The 14,732-nt window shown below is 40.9% G+C and overlaps 1 protein-coding gene across 3 annotated transcripts in view; it reads right to left on the reverse strand.

The window, feature by feature from the left end:
* Positions 1-747: 747 nt before the first annotated feature.
* The window catches only part of CAPS (calcyphosine), a 187,901-nt gene continuing 173,916 nt past the window's right edge, over positions 748-14,732 (reverse strand). For all 3 annotated transcript variants that reach the window (XM_086947247.1, XM_086947246.1, XM_086947245.1), the window contains exon 5: positions 748-2,302. In XM_086947247.1, coding sequence (XP_086803373.1) covers positions 2,201-2,302 — 102 coding nt within the window. In that variant the 3' untranslated portion in view covers positions 748-2,200. The remainder of the gene's footprint in view (positions 2,303-14,732) is intronic.

The raw sequence follows: 14,732 nt of genomic DNA on the forward strand, positions 1-14,732 counted from the left end.
GACTCTGGGTCTGCGAAGGGCCCAGAAAAGAAAAGAACTGATAGGGCACAGGGGTGGGACCTATATACCGTTCCGCTCACAAACACATTTACAATGCTTTATATTCAGTTATTCATGTTTGAAATTTTACAGTTCCTTGTTCTATCTACTCTAACTTCCTGGATAACCATGTTGCTACAACTAGCTCCATTTTAATGTGAAGTGGCTACAAATTAGACTTATGAAGGGTCTTCTTTTAGTAAACCACCTCCCACTGTGACTCGTTTGAGAGAGAAATTACTGGAAAATCCACACAAAGGAATGATGGAAATGGCAACATGAAATCCCACACCAGGAATGATTAAAAATGTAAATGGCCTTAGACAAAGCCCCATCTTTCAAAACAATCAGTTCAGTGGAATGAGCTAAATTGCTAACAGTCAGAAAAACTATGAAGCTGCAGGAAAAACTTCTTGTGCTGCATGTTGAACCACCACTCATCCGGAAAAGCCGTTTACTTAGTACAATGAACATTTCATATAAGGAGTCAGCAGGAAATGGCACTCAGCCACAAACTCCAACTACCCTTCCCTTCTATCACTGAATGCTTTGCCAGCTGCCGCCAGTCTCCTACATCCATTTTTGCCAATTAAAACTATACAATATTCTATTAATAAATTAATAGAGAAATGGATTTACTACCTTTCTTAATTTTGGGAAATGATAGTGCTTTACCACAACTTTGATGAAAAAAATCACGCAGTTTGGTTAATAGAATGATTGTGTTTTATCATCTACATTTTTTAATTCCATACACAGCTAAACATAAAAAAAATTGTAAGTTCACATTTTATAAATTGTTTACATGAACTAAGTTGACAAAAACAAAGTCTATGCCATGAAAACAACATGGGTACAGCGCCTTAACAAATTATTAGCAATTTGCCCTACTGGTATAATCTTGTGTTTGGAGGACATGGAAATATCCCAGTAATTGGATAAATTGTGAGACAAGCAGGAGAACTAGAGTAAATTAATTTTGACTTTATTCCCAGTAGCAGTGCACCCTGTCTCCTAGTGAAATCCTTGTTCAATTTGGATGTCATCACTCTGTGACAGTTATATTTTCTGGGAGGGAGAAAAGGACAATTGGCAGGTGCAGTTTCTAAGCTCACCCAACCGGCAAACAAAGATTCTCTAAGGAATGTTCAATGGAGAAAATTACACATTCAGTTTCACATACTGCATAAGGACTCCTAATGTATGTCTTTTACATGATCTCAAACTGTGTTGATGACTGTCGGTGTTCTATAATGTCTTTGTGGAAAAGAAAAAATATTCTTAAACACCATTATTTTCAGCCCAGAGAGGGGGTCCATTGTCTGTTATCTAAAAGATGACATCACAAATTGATTTATATCATTTGACAGGTGATCTGAATAACATTTGTGAAGCTAATAAGATTTAATGGGGGTGATAAAGGTAACTCTGCCAGTTACAAGTGGAAGAATTAGTCTGATATCAACAAGCCTAAGGCAGACAGAATTTCCATTATATAATGTGGATGTCCTATTCAAACCAATGGCAGCCTCTCTGCATCCAACAGGCATCAACAGATTTTACTTGACGGTATTTCCTAAATGTTTAGACCCAAAAATGTATGTATGGCGAGTCAGCCAACCATCAGACTAAAAATGTATATAGAAATAGGTAATGAATTTTAAGGCATCTCTGAAAATTACATATAGTAAAGCACATGCACAGAAAAAACGTCTTTGGGCAAGGAGCCAACGCCTATATGAATACACCATGCTTTCAAACGGCAAACGCAATATTAGACTTTTTGCAAGCAACAAAAGATTTTAATGTAAGACTTTGTTTCTAGCACTCAGAGGGAACATCTCCCAAAATGTGGAAAAAGATCACTTCTCTTTTCTTTGCAGCAAATGTGGGAGAAGCCTAAGAACAAACAGGTTCATTTCAAGAAATATTTATGACATCAGAACATGTATTCTGTACACAAACCTTCGGTCACTAAATCACCATGACATCAAGATAATTCCTAATACAGTAAAAAAAAAAAAGCGAATTAGTAAATTTTTCTTTTAAAAAACTTGCATGCTCACATGGCATGTGGGTAGAACGTTAACTGCCGTTCTGCAACCAACTGAAGTTTTTTAATTGTCATAGTGGAACCTGGAACAAACTGAGGATCAAAGGTTTAAAGCTTCCATTCATTCTTCATCATGACTACGAAGTAGCCATCATTGTCGATAGAGGCGCTCACTCCACAGTAATAATTCAAGAACTCCTCAGATGTCACCTGTGGTGAGAAAGAAACATCCAATTGTAAATTTGATAATCGTAAACATATTTGAGAACAGAATATTTGCCACTTGCATGAGGGATGTATATTTTGTCTGACTCAGATAATTTCTAAAAGCAAAACTGAAAATCATTTTGGAAAGTGCATTGTTAGTTTTTACTACGTTGATATGGAGCCAGATGGTCTTTGGCATGCCTTACAAAAAATGATACTACCAAAGCATCTTCCGGATTTTCAACAATACTGTAGTTGATCAAAGTTTTAAGTTTAAATCGATAGCCAAAGGAAAAATTCACCAAAAGAAAAATGGTCCTTATTGGTGTGTAGGTAGAGAACAGATGTTCTACACTCACAAGTATTCAACATAAGGCTACTAGCACGTATAACAAGGGAGGCTTTTAAGTGTTGTGCAATTTTACAAATGATTTCACCGGACATGCAACATCCCAGTGGTAAAAGTAACAAAATATATTTTGAGAATTGAAGGCTGGCTATAATATTTGAAAACAGTGTGATTTAAATTGCCCGTATTAATGTGTATCACTCAGAAAATGAAATGAAAACCATTTGTTCGTATTACATACAAACAAAACTCAGGACAGCATACAATGGCTTAAAGGAAAACTGCCAATCCTCATCAGGTCAGTTGATGGGTTTGAGCGAGTAGGATTAGTAGCAATCATCTGAGCACTCTTACTCTGCAAAATACAACACTTTTATTTTTTATTAATATAAATATTAATGTCTTTTTCCTGGTCAAATGAGAGTGAAAGCACCTGCAAAAATGCAAATAAGCAGCCCATGATGTAATCCACATAATTGTACTAGGAAACAATAAAGTGCAAGTATTTATCAATACAATTAATGCACCAATGATGGCTAGCATTCATTTAAGAGTAAAGTGAGATTGTGTCAAAACAGATATAAAGATGACAGAACTATTTTTATTCATGAGATCAATTGAATGTCTAAAGCTGGCAATATTCTATGCTGAACCTTCCAAAAGGCCAAAATATTTTCAGGTCTCACAAAAAAGCAAAACATTTCTAGGTTCTCAACTGGTCTATATTTGGTTGTTTATTTCCTATCGAAAGACATAATCAGCTCTCCGCCTGACATTCATTTTTGTCCTATTTTTCCGACAAACTAAAAAATGTGGATATTGGATTGATTTTGCGTATATTGATTAATCAAATATTATTTCAAATGACTCCATTAATCATGGTTCTAATGTTATAAGGAAAGGAATTTTGTAAATACATTCTAATCTTTTGATAAAAATTCTAAAACCTGTGGCAAGATAGTCATTTTTAAACCTATAATCAGAACCATGTTAGAAAATGAAGGATGCTGATATATAGTTTAGCATTTAACCTACTTCCTGTATTTTATAAATTAGCAAAAAAGATGATTAGGACTATTAGGCCTACTATTATCAGCGTCATTAATTAGAAAGGTAATGGAAAATCTGGGTACATTATAGGACATACATCTTCTTGGGATTAGCTGTGTATTCTAAAATGTGTGCATTCTGCTTTGTATTCTTTACCATAGCTCTCATATATACATTGTTGGTAATACATCAACTGCTCAGCATAGTCAAAATGGACGGGAATAGTGCAACATCACTGCAAATGACACACCATATAGGCTGATAAACATCAGTGAAAGGGAAATCATTGTTTTAAGTCCCATCAAATGTTGAAATCCAGCTAAATCATTTGATTACATGTAGACCAACCATCAGGTATAGACTGTTTTAGGCCAGAGGTGTGCACTTCTCTCAAAAGATGGCTTGCTATATATAGTTCCTCCTTGTTTCATTGTGTAATACTCCATTCTCTAGTTTTTAAAGGAACAATGTGTTAATTAGTAGTAGCAGAAAGTTTTTCTTAAAGAGGTGGACCACTGTGAATTGTAACTTGTTAATGCACAGCATATATCCTTTGTAGCAGTAGCGTAGGAAAGCTTGCAGGGCCCTAGTTAAAGCAAGGGAAATGGGCCCATTTCCAAAGGTGGTAAGTGAAAAAAAGTTGCTATTAAGTGCACAGAGTCCCTGACATCCTTGGACCCCTGCACCAGATGCATTACTGATAGCAACAACCTTCGACATGCGACTCTGAGGTGTTAGATGCTTCAAAATGAATGTTGAATTATGTTTGGGATTGATGAACTTATTGGAGGTTTTTAAATAAAAAGAAAACCTTGGAATCAAAGTTTCAAGGGTCTTTAGAAATATATTTCTGTAACATTTTAGACACTTTGGGAGTGCGGCAGTATGCAGTTCCTGGTGTCAGAGCTGGATATTCACCCCAGAATCAACAAGTCTGCATAATATATATATATATATAACAGCAGTCTCACACCACACCGCCACCGCGATAGTAGAGACCACACAAATCCAACGTATATTCTCCGGCAGAGATTTATTCAAAGAAGAGTCACCAAATCTGACGCGTTTCGGGAGTCCGCCCTTGCTCACAGATCGTCAGGTAATGAACCATACACCATTTAAAAACAGTTTTTTTCTCATTGCATTTTTTTCAAAATAACCACACCATGTGATAATAGAAAGCAAGGACACACTACAAGCTATGGACATACATAGTCTGTCTTCCAAACAATTTAAAATCCTTATCAGTATGTTAAAATTAGATAGATTAAAAATCTAAAATTAATACTAAATCCATATTATTTACATATTTCTGAGCAATGATATTTAATTGATATTGTGCTACTGAGTAAATATTTTATAAAAGCATACATGCAATGACCGACCAGAGTACTGTGCAGGTTGACATAAATGTCATATGTGCAAAACAATCATTGTATATGTTAGTGCAAATTTCGCAAATAAAGTGCAAGTATGAACTGTGCAAATAATGCAGATCGTTTGTAAACAAAGGAAATATGTTCAAAATCGCAATAAATGTAAGCAATAGTTCATATTTTGAAAAAAGAGCTTATCACAGTAACAGCTAGTATCTCTGCATAAATGCATTGAAGGTCATAAGTATAATAGCAGCAAGATTTGGATATCAAGTTTTTAAAAAAAAACTCAGGATACTAATAAGTAATTAAATAAAAAACCACATCATGATGGGGAATTACAAACTAGGGAGACAGAAAGAAATATGCGTGCTAGAATGCCTATGTCCTATAAAAAGTGTGAAAAAGAGTGAGTCCTAATATACAGAAGTAAGAGAGAAACATGTATATAGGCAAACCGTGAGAGTATGAAAAAATAAGTGTAATATGAAGGCGAAATTCTAAAAAGTTTAACTGGCAAGAGAGGCAGAAAAGGCGGAGCCCTCCACTAAAGTTGAATCAAGAAAAAAAAGAAGAATGTAGTGGTTATAGAAACACATGTAAATCTTCTGTGGTATTCAACCCATTGGGGAACCTGCTGTCTAGTTCTAAGATCATCTGTGACTCCAGTCTCCTTAGCATTCTATCTCTATCACCGCCTCTGCGTGGTTTAGGAACCGAGGCGATGACATAATATTCAAGGCACTGTGGATTATTATTATGAATGGCTTTAAAGTGCCTGGCCACCGGATATGAAAGTTGCTATTAAGTGCACAGAGTCCCTGACATCCTTGGACCCCTGCACCAGATGCATTACTGATAGCAACATCCTTCGAAATGCGACTCTAAGGAGGTGTTAGATGCTTCAAAATGAATGTTGAATTATGTTTGGGATTGATTAACTTATTGGAGGTTTTTAAATAAAAAGAAAACCTTGGAATCAAAGTTTCAAGGGTCTTTAGAAATATATTTCTGTAACATTTTAGACACTTTGGGAGTGCGGCAGTATGCAGTTCCCGGTGTCAGAGCTTAAGAATATTCACCCCAGAATCAACAAGTCTGTATAATATATATATATATATATATATATATATATATATATATATATATATATATATATATATATATATATATACACACACACACACACACATACATATATATATACACATACATACACGAGCAGGTCACTGTCAGTAACAGACAATGTATTGAGCCTGTGTTGTTAATGGGTTAATATCCTTTGAATGGCAATAGTGTAGAAAGTGTTTCCACTTGGCCGCATAACAGGCTACAGTGGTGGGCCTTCTGGATTATTTTAGAATGTCCATGCACACTTGAGGTAAATTCAAATATCTGAATTCTGGGACCTCAGGAGCCAGATCGCAAGATTGAGAGATCTGTGGTTTGGATACCATAATGCTCCCTGGTTTTGTGTTACAAGGTCCGCCAGTTGGGAAGTATCTGGTGTGGAACCACTGAGAGTTCCAATAGTGTGGTGAACCATGGTTGCCTAGCCGGGAGACACTAGGATGAGGATCAGAGGACATCTGTCGTAGTTTGCAAACCAAATACGGAAGTAGTGGGAGAGACAGTAAAGCATAAGCAAATATCCATAATCAGCACATCCATTGTGCATTGCCCTTGGACTGTGGGTGTTGGAACCTGGAGGTGAAGCTTGGGCATTTGGCGTTTTGAGCTGTGGAGAAGAGATCTTCCTCTAGGGGACCCCACTGTTGGAAGAATGGGTGGAGGACTAGTGGGTAAATCTCCTACGGGTGTACTTGTTCCTGTCTCCTGCTGAGGAGATCTGCAAAATCATTGGGAAGGAACAGGTGTTCTGTTCACTCAGACAGTGGATGAGCAATACAGATGCCTTTAAATCTTGTTTCTATCCTGACAAACTTGTTGTCTTTTCAAGGACAGAGGTCAAATGTCAGTTTGTCTTTTTACTAATTCCTGCTTATCTCACCCTGGAAAAGTGTGTTTACTTTTCTTTTATTTATTACAGTTAGAGGTTGTTGTCATTTGATCTATCTCACAATCTGGATCTGGATTCATTACCAGCTTATCCTTTGAGAACGAAAGGAAGAGATCCTTAGTGCATGCAGCTCACTCAAGTTTCACAAAGAGGTCAAGGCAATAAGAAGCAGTTTTCTAGAAGAGGAACTGGGGGTGAGTGCTTGTATTGTCAACGCTCTGTCCATCATAACCTTTGGTTTTTTCTTTGTTCGCCCTAAGTTGGCAGGGTATGTTCAGACGTGAGTCCCTTGCTCACTTTGCCACTGGAGTCAAGCAAGCCGGGATGAAGACGGCTGGAATGCCAGAAACCGGTCCTGGGAAGCTTGATTCCGGTCCAGGGAAGACTTGGCTTGGCAGTTCGGGCTGGACTGTTCCCATGAGGCACAGGGTCAGACTGATTTGCATATGGCCATGTCTGAACTGGGGTGGCGGAGTGAGCTAAAGAACGGTGATGGATTAAACCCAGATCAGTTGACTGGGGGTGAGTGTTTGTATTGTCAACGCTCCGTCCATCATCACCTTTGGTTTTTCCCTAGAAGAGGAACTTACATTCTGCCATATGAATAGGTGTAAACACCTGTGCCATGAGGAGTCAAAGAAATGTGTTGAATTATTGAGGGACTGGTGGCCAGCACAATAGAAGATAATTTTGAAATATCTGTTCACATAGTCTGATAACACTTTGATACAGGATGGATGGACATCTGAATTTGAACACTGAAGCCAGATGCATGTTGACAAAAGCACATCTGAGGCTGCATTTGGTGAGATGTAATTCACAGGGCACTATGCGATGAGGTTGCTAGTTTTGCTAATTTAAACTTTGTTCAGTGCACTAGATGCAGAAGTGTTTCAGTTTGCGTTGTATGTCCTGGTAGTGGATGGATAAAATGCTTTCATCTAAACCTCTCTGCTGTCTTGTAAAGTTGTATGTAGAATTTGTATAGAATGGAGGCCACCAATGATGTTCAGGAACCTGATTGTTTTGGGCAATTTGTCCTCCTTACCTACATAGAAGAACCAGGTAAACTTTCAGCTGCACAGAAGCAAAGCTAGAAAAAAGAAGACGTTTTATGTTCGAGTGCTGCCAGAAGGTCTAGACTAATTGCCGAACATTGAGGGCATTTATATGAAAAATATTTTCAGTCTCTGACCATCTTCCTTGTGCCCTTAGTTCTTACATGTGCCCACCCATCCTTCAATTGACACGTCTTTTGTAAGTTTTACTATGATGTATCAAACATTTTGTAAGATGTATGGCATTCTACACAAGATCAATGCTTGTTTTCAGCAGTACATAACTGCCACCTTCTCATCCCATTATCCTCCTGCCTGCCTCAATTGAAAAACGAATTCCTGCTGGATGGGTCTTATCAGGAAACAGCACTGAGGGAGGGATAAGCAAAACATAGGATGACATAAGCCCTAGAAATGATTTGTACAGCCTCACTGGAACAATGGAGAGTACCAAAATGGTTGTGGCTTGATCACCAGTTTTCCCACTTAAGCAACACAAACTCTCCCTTGCAGAGTTTCGAGCATGCTCCAAGCTAAGTCAGGGTAGTTGCTTGGAAGATTTGGGTTAGGTCATGATAAACTCCATTATGAGAAAACATGTGGGAGGGGTGGGGGGGGGGACGCGGGTTGGGGGGGATCGAGGAAGGGGGCAAAAGAGGATGTTGAACTTTGGTGACAGTGTCGCAGTTGGTTTTTTTTTGCACAGGCTTTTCATCTAAGATTGGGTTGGGAAGGCGAACCTTGTTCCCATTCTCTGTCGGGGGGGGGGGAGGGGGGAGTGTATTAATGCTTGTTCCCTAACAGAGGACGCAAATGGGCGCTTGTGTCCTATACATGAATTAAATGCGTGTTCCATCATCATGTCCTTGCTGCCCACATTGTTGATGTAATGCCACCCATTGTACAATCGCAAAGTCCACTTGATTGTACTGAAGTGCCTTTTGTATTGCTAAATTGTTAAAAATACCAATAAACAGATTTCACAAAAAAAAGATAAACTCCATTAGTTGAAATGATTTTAGAAAGTTGGTCGTTCAGTATGCTTCCTCTGGCTGTGGACCCTTTTATAAGTAAGTCGTCTAGGTGTGGAAAAACATTAAAGCTGATTTTGAGTAGATCTACTGCCACTGGCTCTATGATTTTCGGTAAAACGTTTCCAGCTGTTCAGACACCGAATTGAAGGCTTTTGAAGTTAGTGCTGTCCAGCAACAGCTATCTCAGATACTGCCTGATGTGTAATAGTTCTGATGAATAGGTTTATGAAAATAAGCATCTGGGAGGTCTAGAGATCTCAGTAATTCCACTCCTTGTAGTAGAGGACCTCCTGAACCGTACCTATCTAAAAGCACTATCACCTAAGAAACTTGTTTAACTTTCGAAGACTTTCGAAGATCAAAGATGTGTCTCCATCTGCCTCTTTCTAGCCCACTAAAACCTGAAGTTGAAGCCGTGACTGTACTGAAGTTGCAGCACTTTCTGTATCACACTTTTAAGGAAGCGTTCTAGAATTTCCTGTTTCTATAGATGGAAATGATCAAATGATAATGATGGCCCTCCACGATTAACCGTCAAGATGGCGCTTTCCACGATGTGTTCACAATGCAGAAATTAACCCAACCATCCGAAGTGATCTACTCCCATTTCACAGCAAAATCTCAAATGTTCCATCGCACTGGGTTATAGGCAGTAGTTGGAAGTCTCAATTATGGGTGTTTAGACCTCTTTTTCCCATTTGCAAAGGATTTTTGTAGTTTTGTTTGTATGTCCTGGATAACTCTTTATCATTGCAGGGTTTAATGTATTGACCACATTATCTGTTCTGAGATTCATATTGTGAGGAGCCTACTATGTACAACTGTGAACTCCTGGAGCCTTGAAATTCAGAGAATTTGAGAAACTGCTGCACCCCAAGGAGAATGCTGTATCTGTATCGGTTTTAAAGCCCTCTAGTGCCTCATCTATATGCTTGCCAAAGAGTGTTTGGCTATCAAACACATTAACATCACTTTCCCCTTTAACTTGGGGTGAAGGAAAGTCAATTCTTATGCCAACCTTGCTGACAGAGGAGTACTTCTTCACCTAAATTGCCTACATTGGACACATCTATGGCAGCATCAATAACATTATCTGAGGCCTTTATTCCTTTCCTCATAATCGCTTCAGTTGTACTCCATTTGATTTCTGTTAGGAGCTCTAGGAGTAGGGTAATGTACCTTGATATCTATATTTTGTGGCAGGCCAAGAAGGAGCTAGCATTAACCGCCCTGATAGATACTGCAAACATGAAACTATTTCCCCCCAGTAGTTAATACTTCTATATTCCATACATGGAGGTGTGGTGGTGGGCTTCATCAAATTCTGCAATCTTTGTTGTACTGCCGAAGCAATGACAAAGTCTTCGCACAGGGCAGGCTGGATATTGTATCTGCAGCACTAACATCGAACAACATCTGAAAAGGTAACCATTGTCTTCTTAAGCTTTAACACCTCTTGCAAACAAAGTGAAGGATAGAGATAGCCTTTGTGGCTTTGGTCTGTAAAAATCATATAAGAAACATGGTGGATGTTCTGTTGATGTCATGGGATGGCTAAAGATCTTCACTTCTCTCTCCAAAAGAGCAGGTAACCTGGATATGTCATCCAGTGGACCATCTGCTGGAGCAGGTGCCTACTGAGCACTGTCCCTTCTGTAAGTCTCCTCATGATCTTCTTTGGTTTGAGGTTCCTCATTCTAGTAATTTTCAGTTCCAAATTATCATTCACTCCCCAATATCATAAACTATATCTTCGATGTTCCTTTCAGCGAGACAACCACTCATCTTAGGATTGAGAGACACAAATGTCCTTTGGGCTGAATGTGAAAGAGGTGGCATAGGCTGAAGTTGAGAGAGTGGAGGTTGCAATCAATCAATCAGCGTACTTGTAAAGCGCGCTACTTACCCGTAAGGGTCCCAAGGCGCCGAGGGCAGGGGCGGGGGATACTGCTACTGCTCGAAGAGCCAGGTCTTGAGGAGCCTTCTGAAGGAGAGAAGGTCTTGGGTCTGCCGTATGTGGGTGGGGAGGGTGTTCCAGGTCTTGGCGGAGAGGTAGGAGAAGGATCTGCTGCCGGAGGTCGTTCGTTGGATGCGGGGGACAGCAGCGAGGGAGAGGCTGGCGGAGCGGAGCTGGTGTGGAAGCTGAGTCTGCTGTTCAGGTAGGCTGGTCCGGCGTTGTGGAGTGCTTTGTGTGCGTCCGTGAGTGAGGAGCTTGAAGGTGATCCTCTTGTCGACGGGGAGCCAGTGTAGGTCTCTCAGGTGGCGGGTGATGTGGCTGCGGTGGGGGACGTTGACGATCAGTCGGGCGGAGGCGTTTTGCATGCATTGTAGTCGTCGTAGGTGTTTGGCTGGAATTACTGCGTATAGTGCGTTGCCGTAGTCCAGTCTGCTGCTGATGAGGGTCTGCGTCACTGTCCTTCTTGTTTCGGTGGGGATCCACTTGTAGATCCTGCGGAGGGTGTTGTAGCAGGAGGAGGATACGGCGTTGACTTGCTACGACATGGAGAGGGAGGAGTAGGGGATGAATCCCAGGTTGCGTGCATGGTCGGTCGGTGTTGGTGCTGTTCCCAGTGTGGTCGGCCACCAGGAGTTGTCCAAGGCTGAGGGGGTGGGTTAGAGGATGAGGACCTCCGTCTTGTCCGAGTTCAGCTTCAAACGCCTGTTCCTCATCCAGTCGGCGACGGCCTTCATTCCCTCCTGGAGGTTGGTTTTGGTGGTGTGTGGGTCCATGGTGAGGGATAGGATGAGCTGGGTGTCGTCGGCGTAGGAGATGATATTAAGGTTGTAATGGTGGGCCACTTGTGCGAGGGGGGTGTAACGACCGGATTCTCGGACCAGATAGAATCAGCTCATCAGAGCACAACCAACCCAGCCGGAACGTAATCACCTCCCTCCTTAGGACCTATTTACAACAGGTATCTATGTCTCCTACCCAAGGATGGGGAATTAGCAATGTACATGCCTAAGTTTTCTACAATACCACACTCATACCAACTAGTCTCGCGGCAACTCACGCCCAGACTGTTCTACCCTGGGGCAGTTCTGATTATACACCATTACACACTGGCCGCAACCAGTGCTCGCTCAAGCCACAATCTTGTGGGTATAAATACCAGTATCCTCCCTGGTACTCTCTTTTATCTACGTACAAGCCACAATCTTGTGGGTATAGACACCAGTATCCCCCCTGGTGCTCTCTTACTTACATTACAAGCCACAATCCTGTGGGTATACACATCGGTATCCCCCCTTGTGCTCTCTTTAACGCCGTCTCCCGACGACTATCACTTTCCTATGAATACCGTTAGCTCTCCATATTGGGGAATCTCTCACTAATCACTAAAGGTATAATACTACGATATTATGGGTCACACAATGATAGCCAAATTAGATGATGTACAACTTATCCTCTACTTCAAGGGCTCCTCTCTCCCTCATTATTCAACCACTGCTTACCTGATCGGGAGTTGCGTCCGTTCGCGAAACAGTACCTGACTAGAAGAACAGGTTACCTTGTCATATAAGAATAAGAGGCGCATGCCGGTTCACTAAGAACTGGGGTACTTTATTTATCAGAACAACAATATCAATATAACATTATACTATAACATATAGCCTGCAAAGGAAAGTGAAAGGTTAGAATGTGCACGCTAATAAGAAAGGGTCGACGTCACCTTATTAATATGAAGTCTGGACTCAGCAGTCATCTGGGTTCCCTTCTCGTCTGTGCCTTGGCTCGTCTTTAAGGTCACACCTCTGCAGTCACGGATACACGTCTGCACCGCTATGCTCTGTCTCCTTCGCCTCCCTCCAAGTCACTGGAACCTTCCTCTCATCAGCTGCTTTCTCGCTGGCTGTTCTGCACTACTCCTCTCTCCTCTCAATCGCGAACCATCTTCACTTCTCGGCTTCGATCTTATAACTCAGTTTCAGCCACTCTGGTATTCGTTCCCTTAACTAACTGCTTCACTCTGTATGCTCTGACCTAGAGGTCAAAGCTCGCCAGCTGCAACAGCTAAAATAACTTCAATCTTTCTAAGAGAGTATTAGCTTCTCGATCTGTCTCGGACTTTAAAATGGCGACTGTCTGCCCTGAAATAATTAATGGCATTGATGCTAACGGCTAGCTGCCGCCTATAGACTGACTCATTCACTGCCTCATGCTTTCACTAATATGGCCCTGAAGAGAGTTTGTGAAGATACCCTGCAAACTCGAAACGCGTAGGCGAACAGGATTATGTCCTAAGTTTGGAAATACGCTAAAACACTTGGGAATCTATAACCTTACAAACATTGTTTCCGAGAGGTTATTTTGTTTTTCATGCAGATTCATTGAAAGGCTGCTCCTTGGGCAATAATTGCTTTATGGTTTGAAAAAGTTTGCTTCATTGCGTTTGTTGATGTCTTTGAAAAAATAATTTGACATCTTTCCCTCCCCACGTTCATGATATATGTTCACTTTGTTGTATACAAAAAACTTTTTCACGCACTGTTTTTCATATTGTTTATGTTTGTAAATTTATGATTTGTGTAGCTAAATTTGGTTGGTTATTATGTAAATGGCAGTGTGATTTCTCTGTACACACAAACAATTTTTCTACAAAATTTGAAAAATAAAAACGGCGCAAATAATCGCCTTGATAAACATATTAAGTTTTGTTTATCTGTTCACCGTAAACAGAATGGTGTAAAACCATTAGAAGTGTGGTTTACCTTCTTTGTTGCAAAATTCACTAATATGGAAGCATGTTCCTTCATGGAAAGTTACGGCCAGTAACCTGCCGCCCACCAAATTCTTGTACCTCCCCGTACCAAGGACACGTTCCCAGCCGGCCGGCCTGATGTTGTGTCTTCGGAATGGAGAAAAATACAGCCTTTCGATAAGGGCCAGCCTGAGCCGGTTCTCTCCAAGCGAACAACACCTCATAACTAAAACATTACATTTGACCTAAAAGCATCTCAAGCTGCCGGGGCAGAAAGAAAGATGGAGTCTCTCCCGTTTGAGGCCTACAAGGCCCGAAATAAGCATAACTCCATAGAAGGTATACTGACACTCTTACAAAAGGACGGATTATCACTAATACTAATGAATCTATCCCCTAACATAAGTTTATAAGCCCTGATCTAAGGAAAAGGGTACGGAATTATATCAACACGCCTTGTGAATAGGCTCTATTTACGGTTCTAATCCTTCCACTAGAATGATAGTAGACTGAAGTCACCTCCAATCACCTTCCCTCAAGGAAGGGCCGAAAAAAGTCGGTCAGAACAGGGGCCATGTAGACGTTGAACAGCGTCGGGCTGAGGGATGAGCCCTGGGGGACGCAGCAAATGATGTCAGTGGCTTTGGATCGGAAGGGTGGGAGGTGGACGGTCTGGGTTCTTCCGGAGAGGAAGGACGTGGTCCAGTCAAGAGCCTTCTCTTGGATTCTTGCTTCTAGGAGGCGTGTCTTTAGAGTGCGATGGCAGAACGTGTCGAAGGCGGCTGACAGGTCCAGGAAGATGAGGGCTTATGTTTCGCCGTTGTCTAGTTGGCGCCTGATGTC

Source organism: Lissotriton vulgaris, chromosome 12 (genome assembly GCF_964263255.1).
Source record: "Lissotriton vulgaris chromosome 12, aLisVul1.2, whole genome shotgun sequence".
NCBI classification, from domain to species: Eukaryota; Metazoa; Chordata; class Amphibia; order Caudata; family Salamandridae; genus Lissotriton; species Lissotriton vulgaris.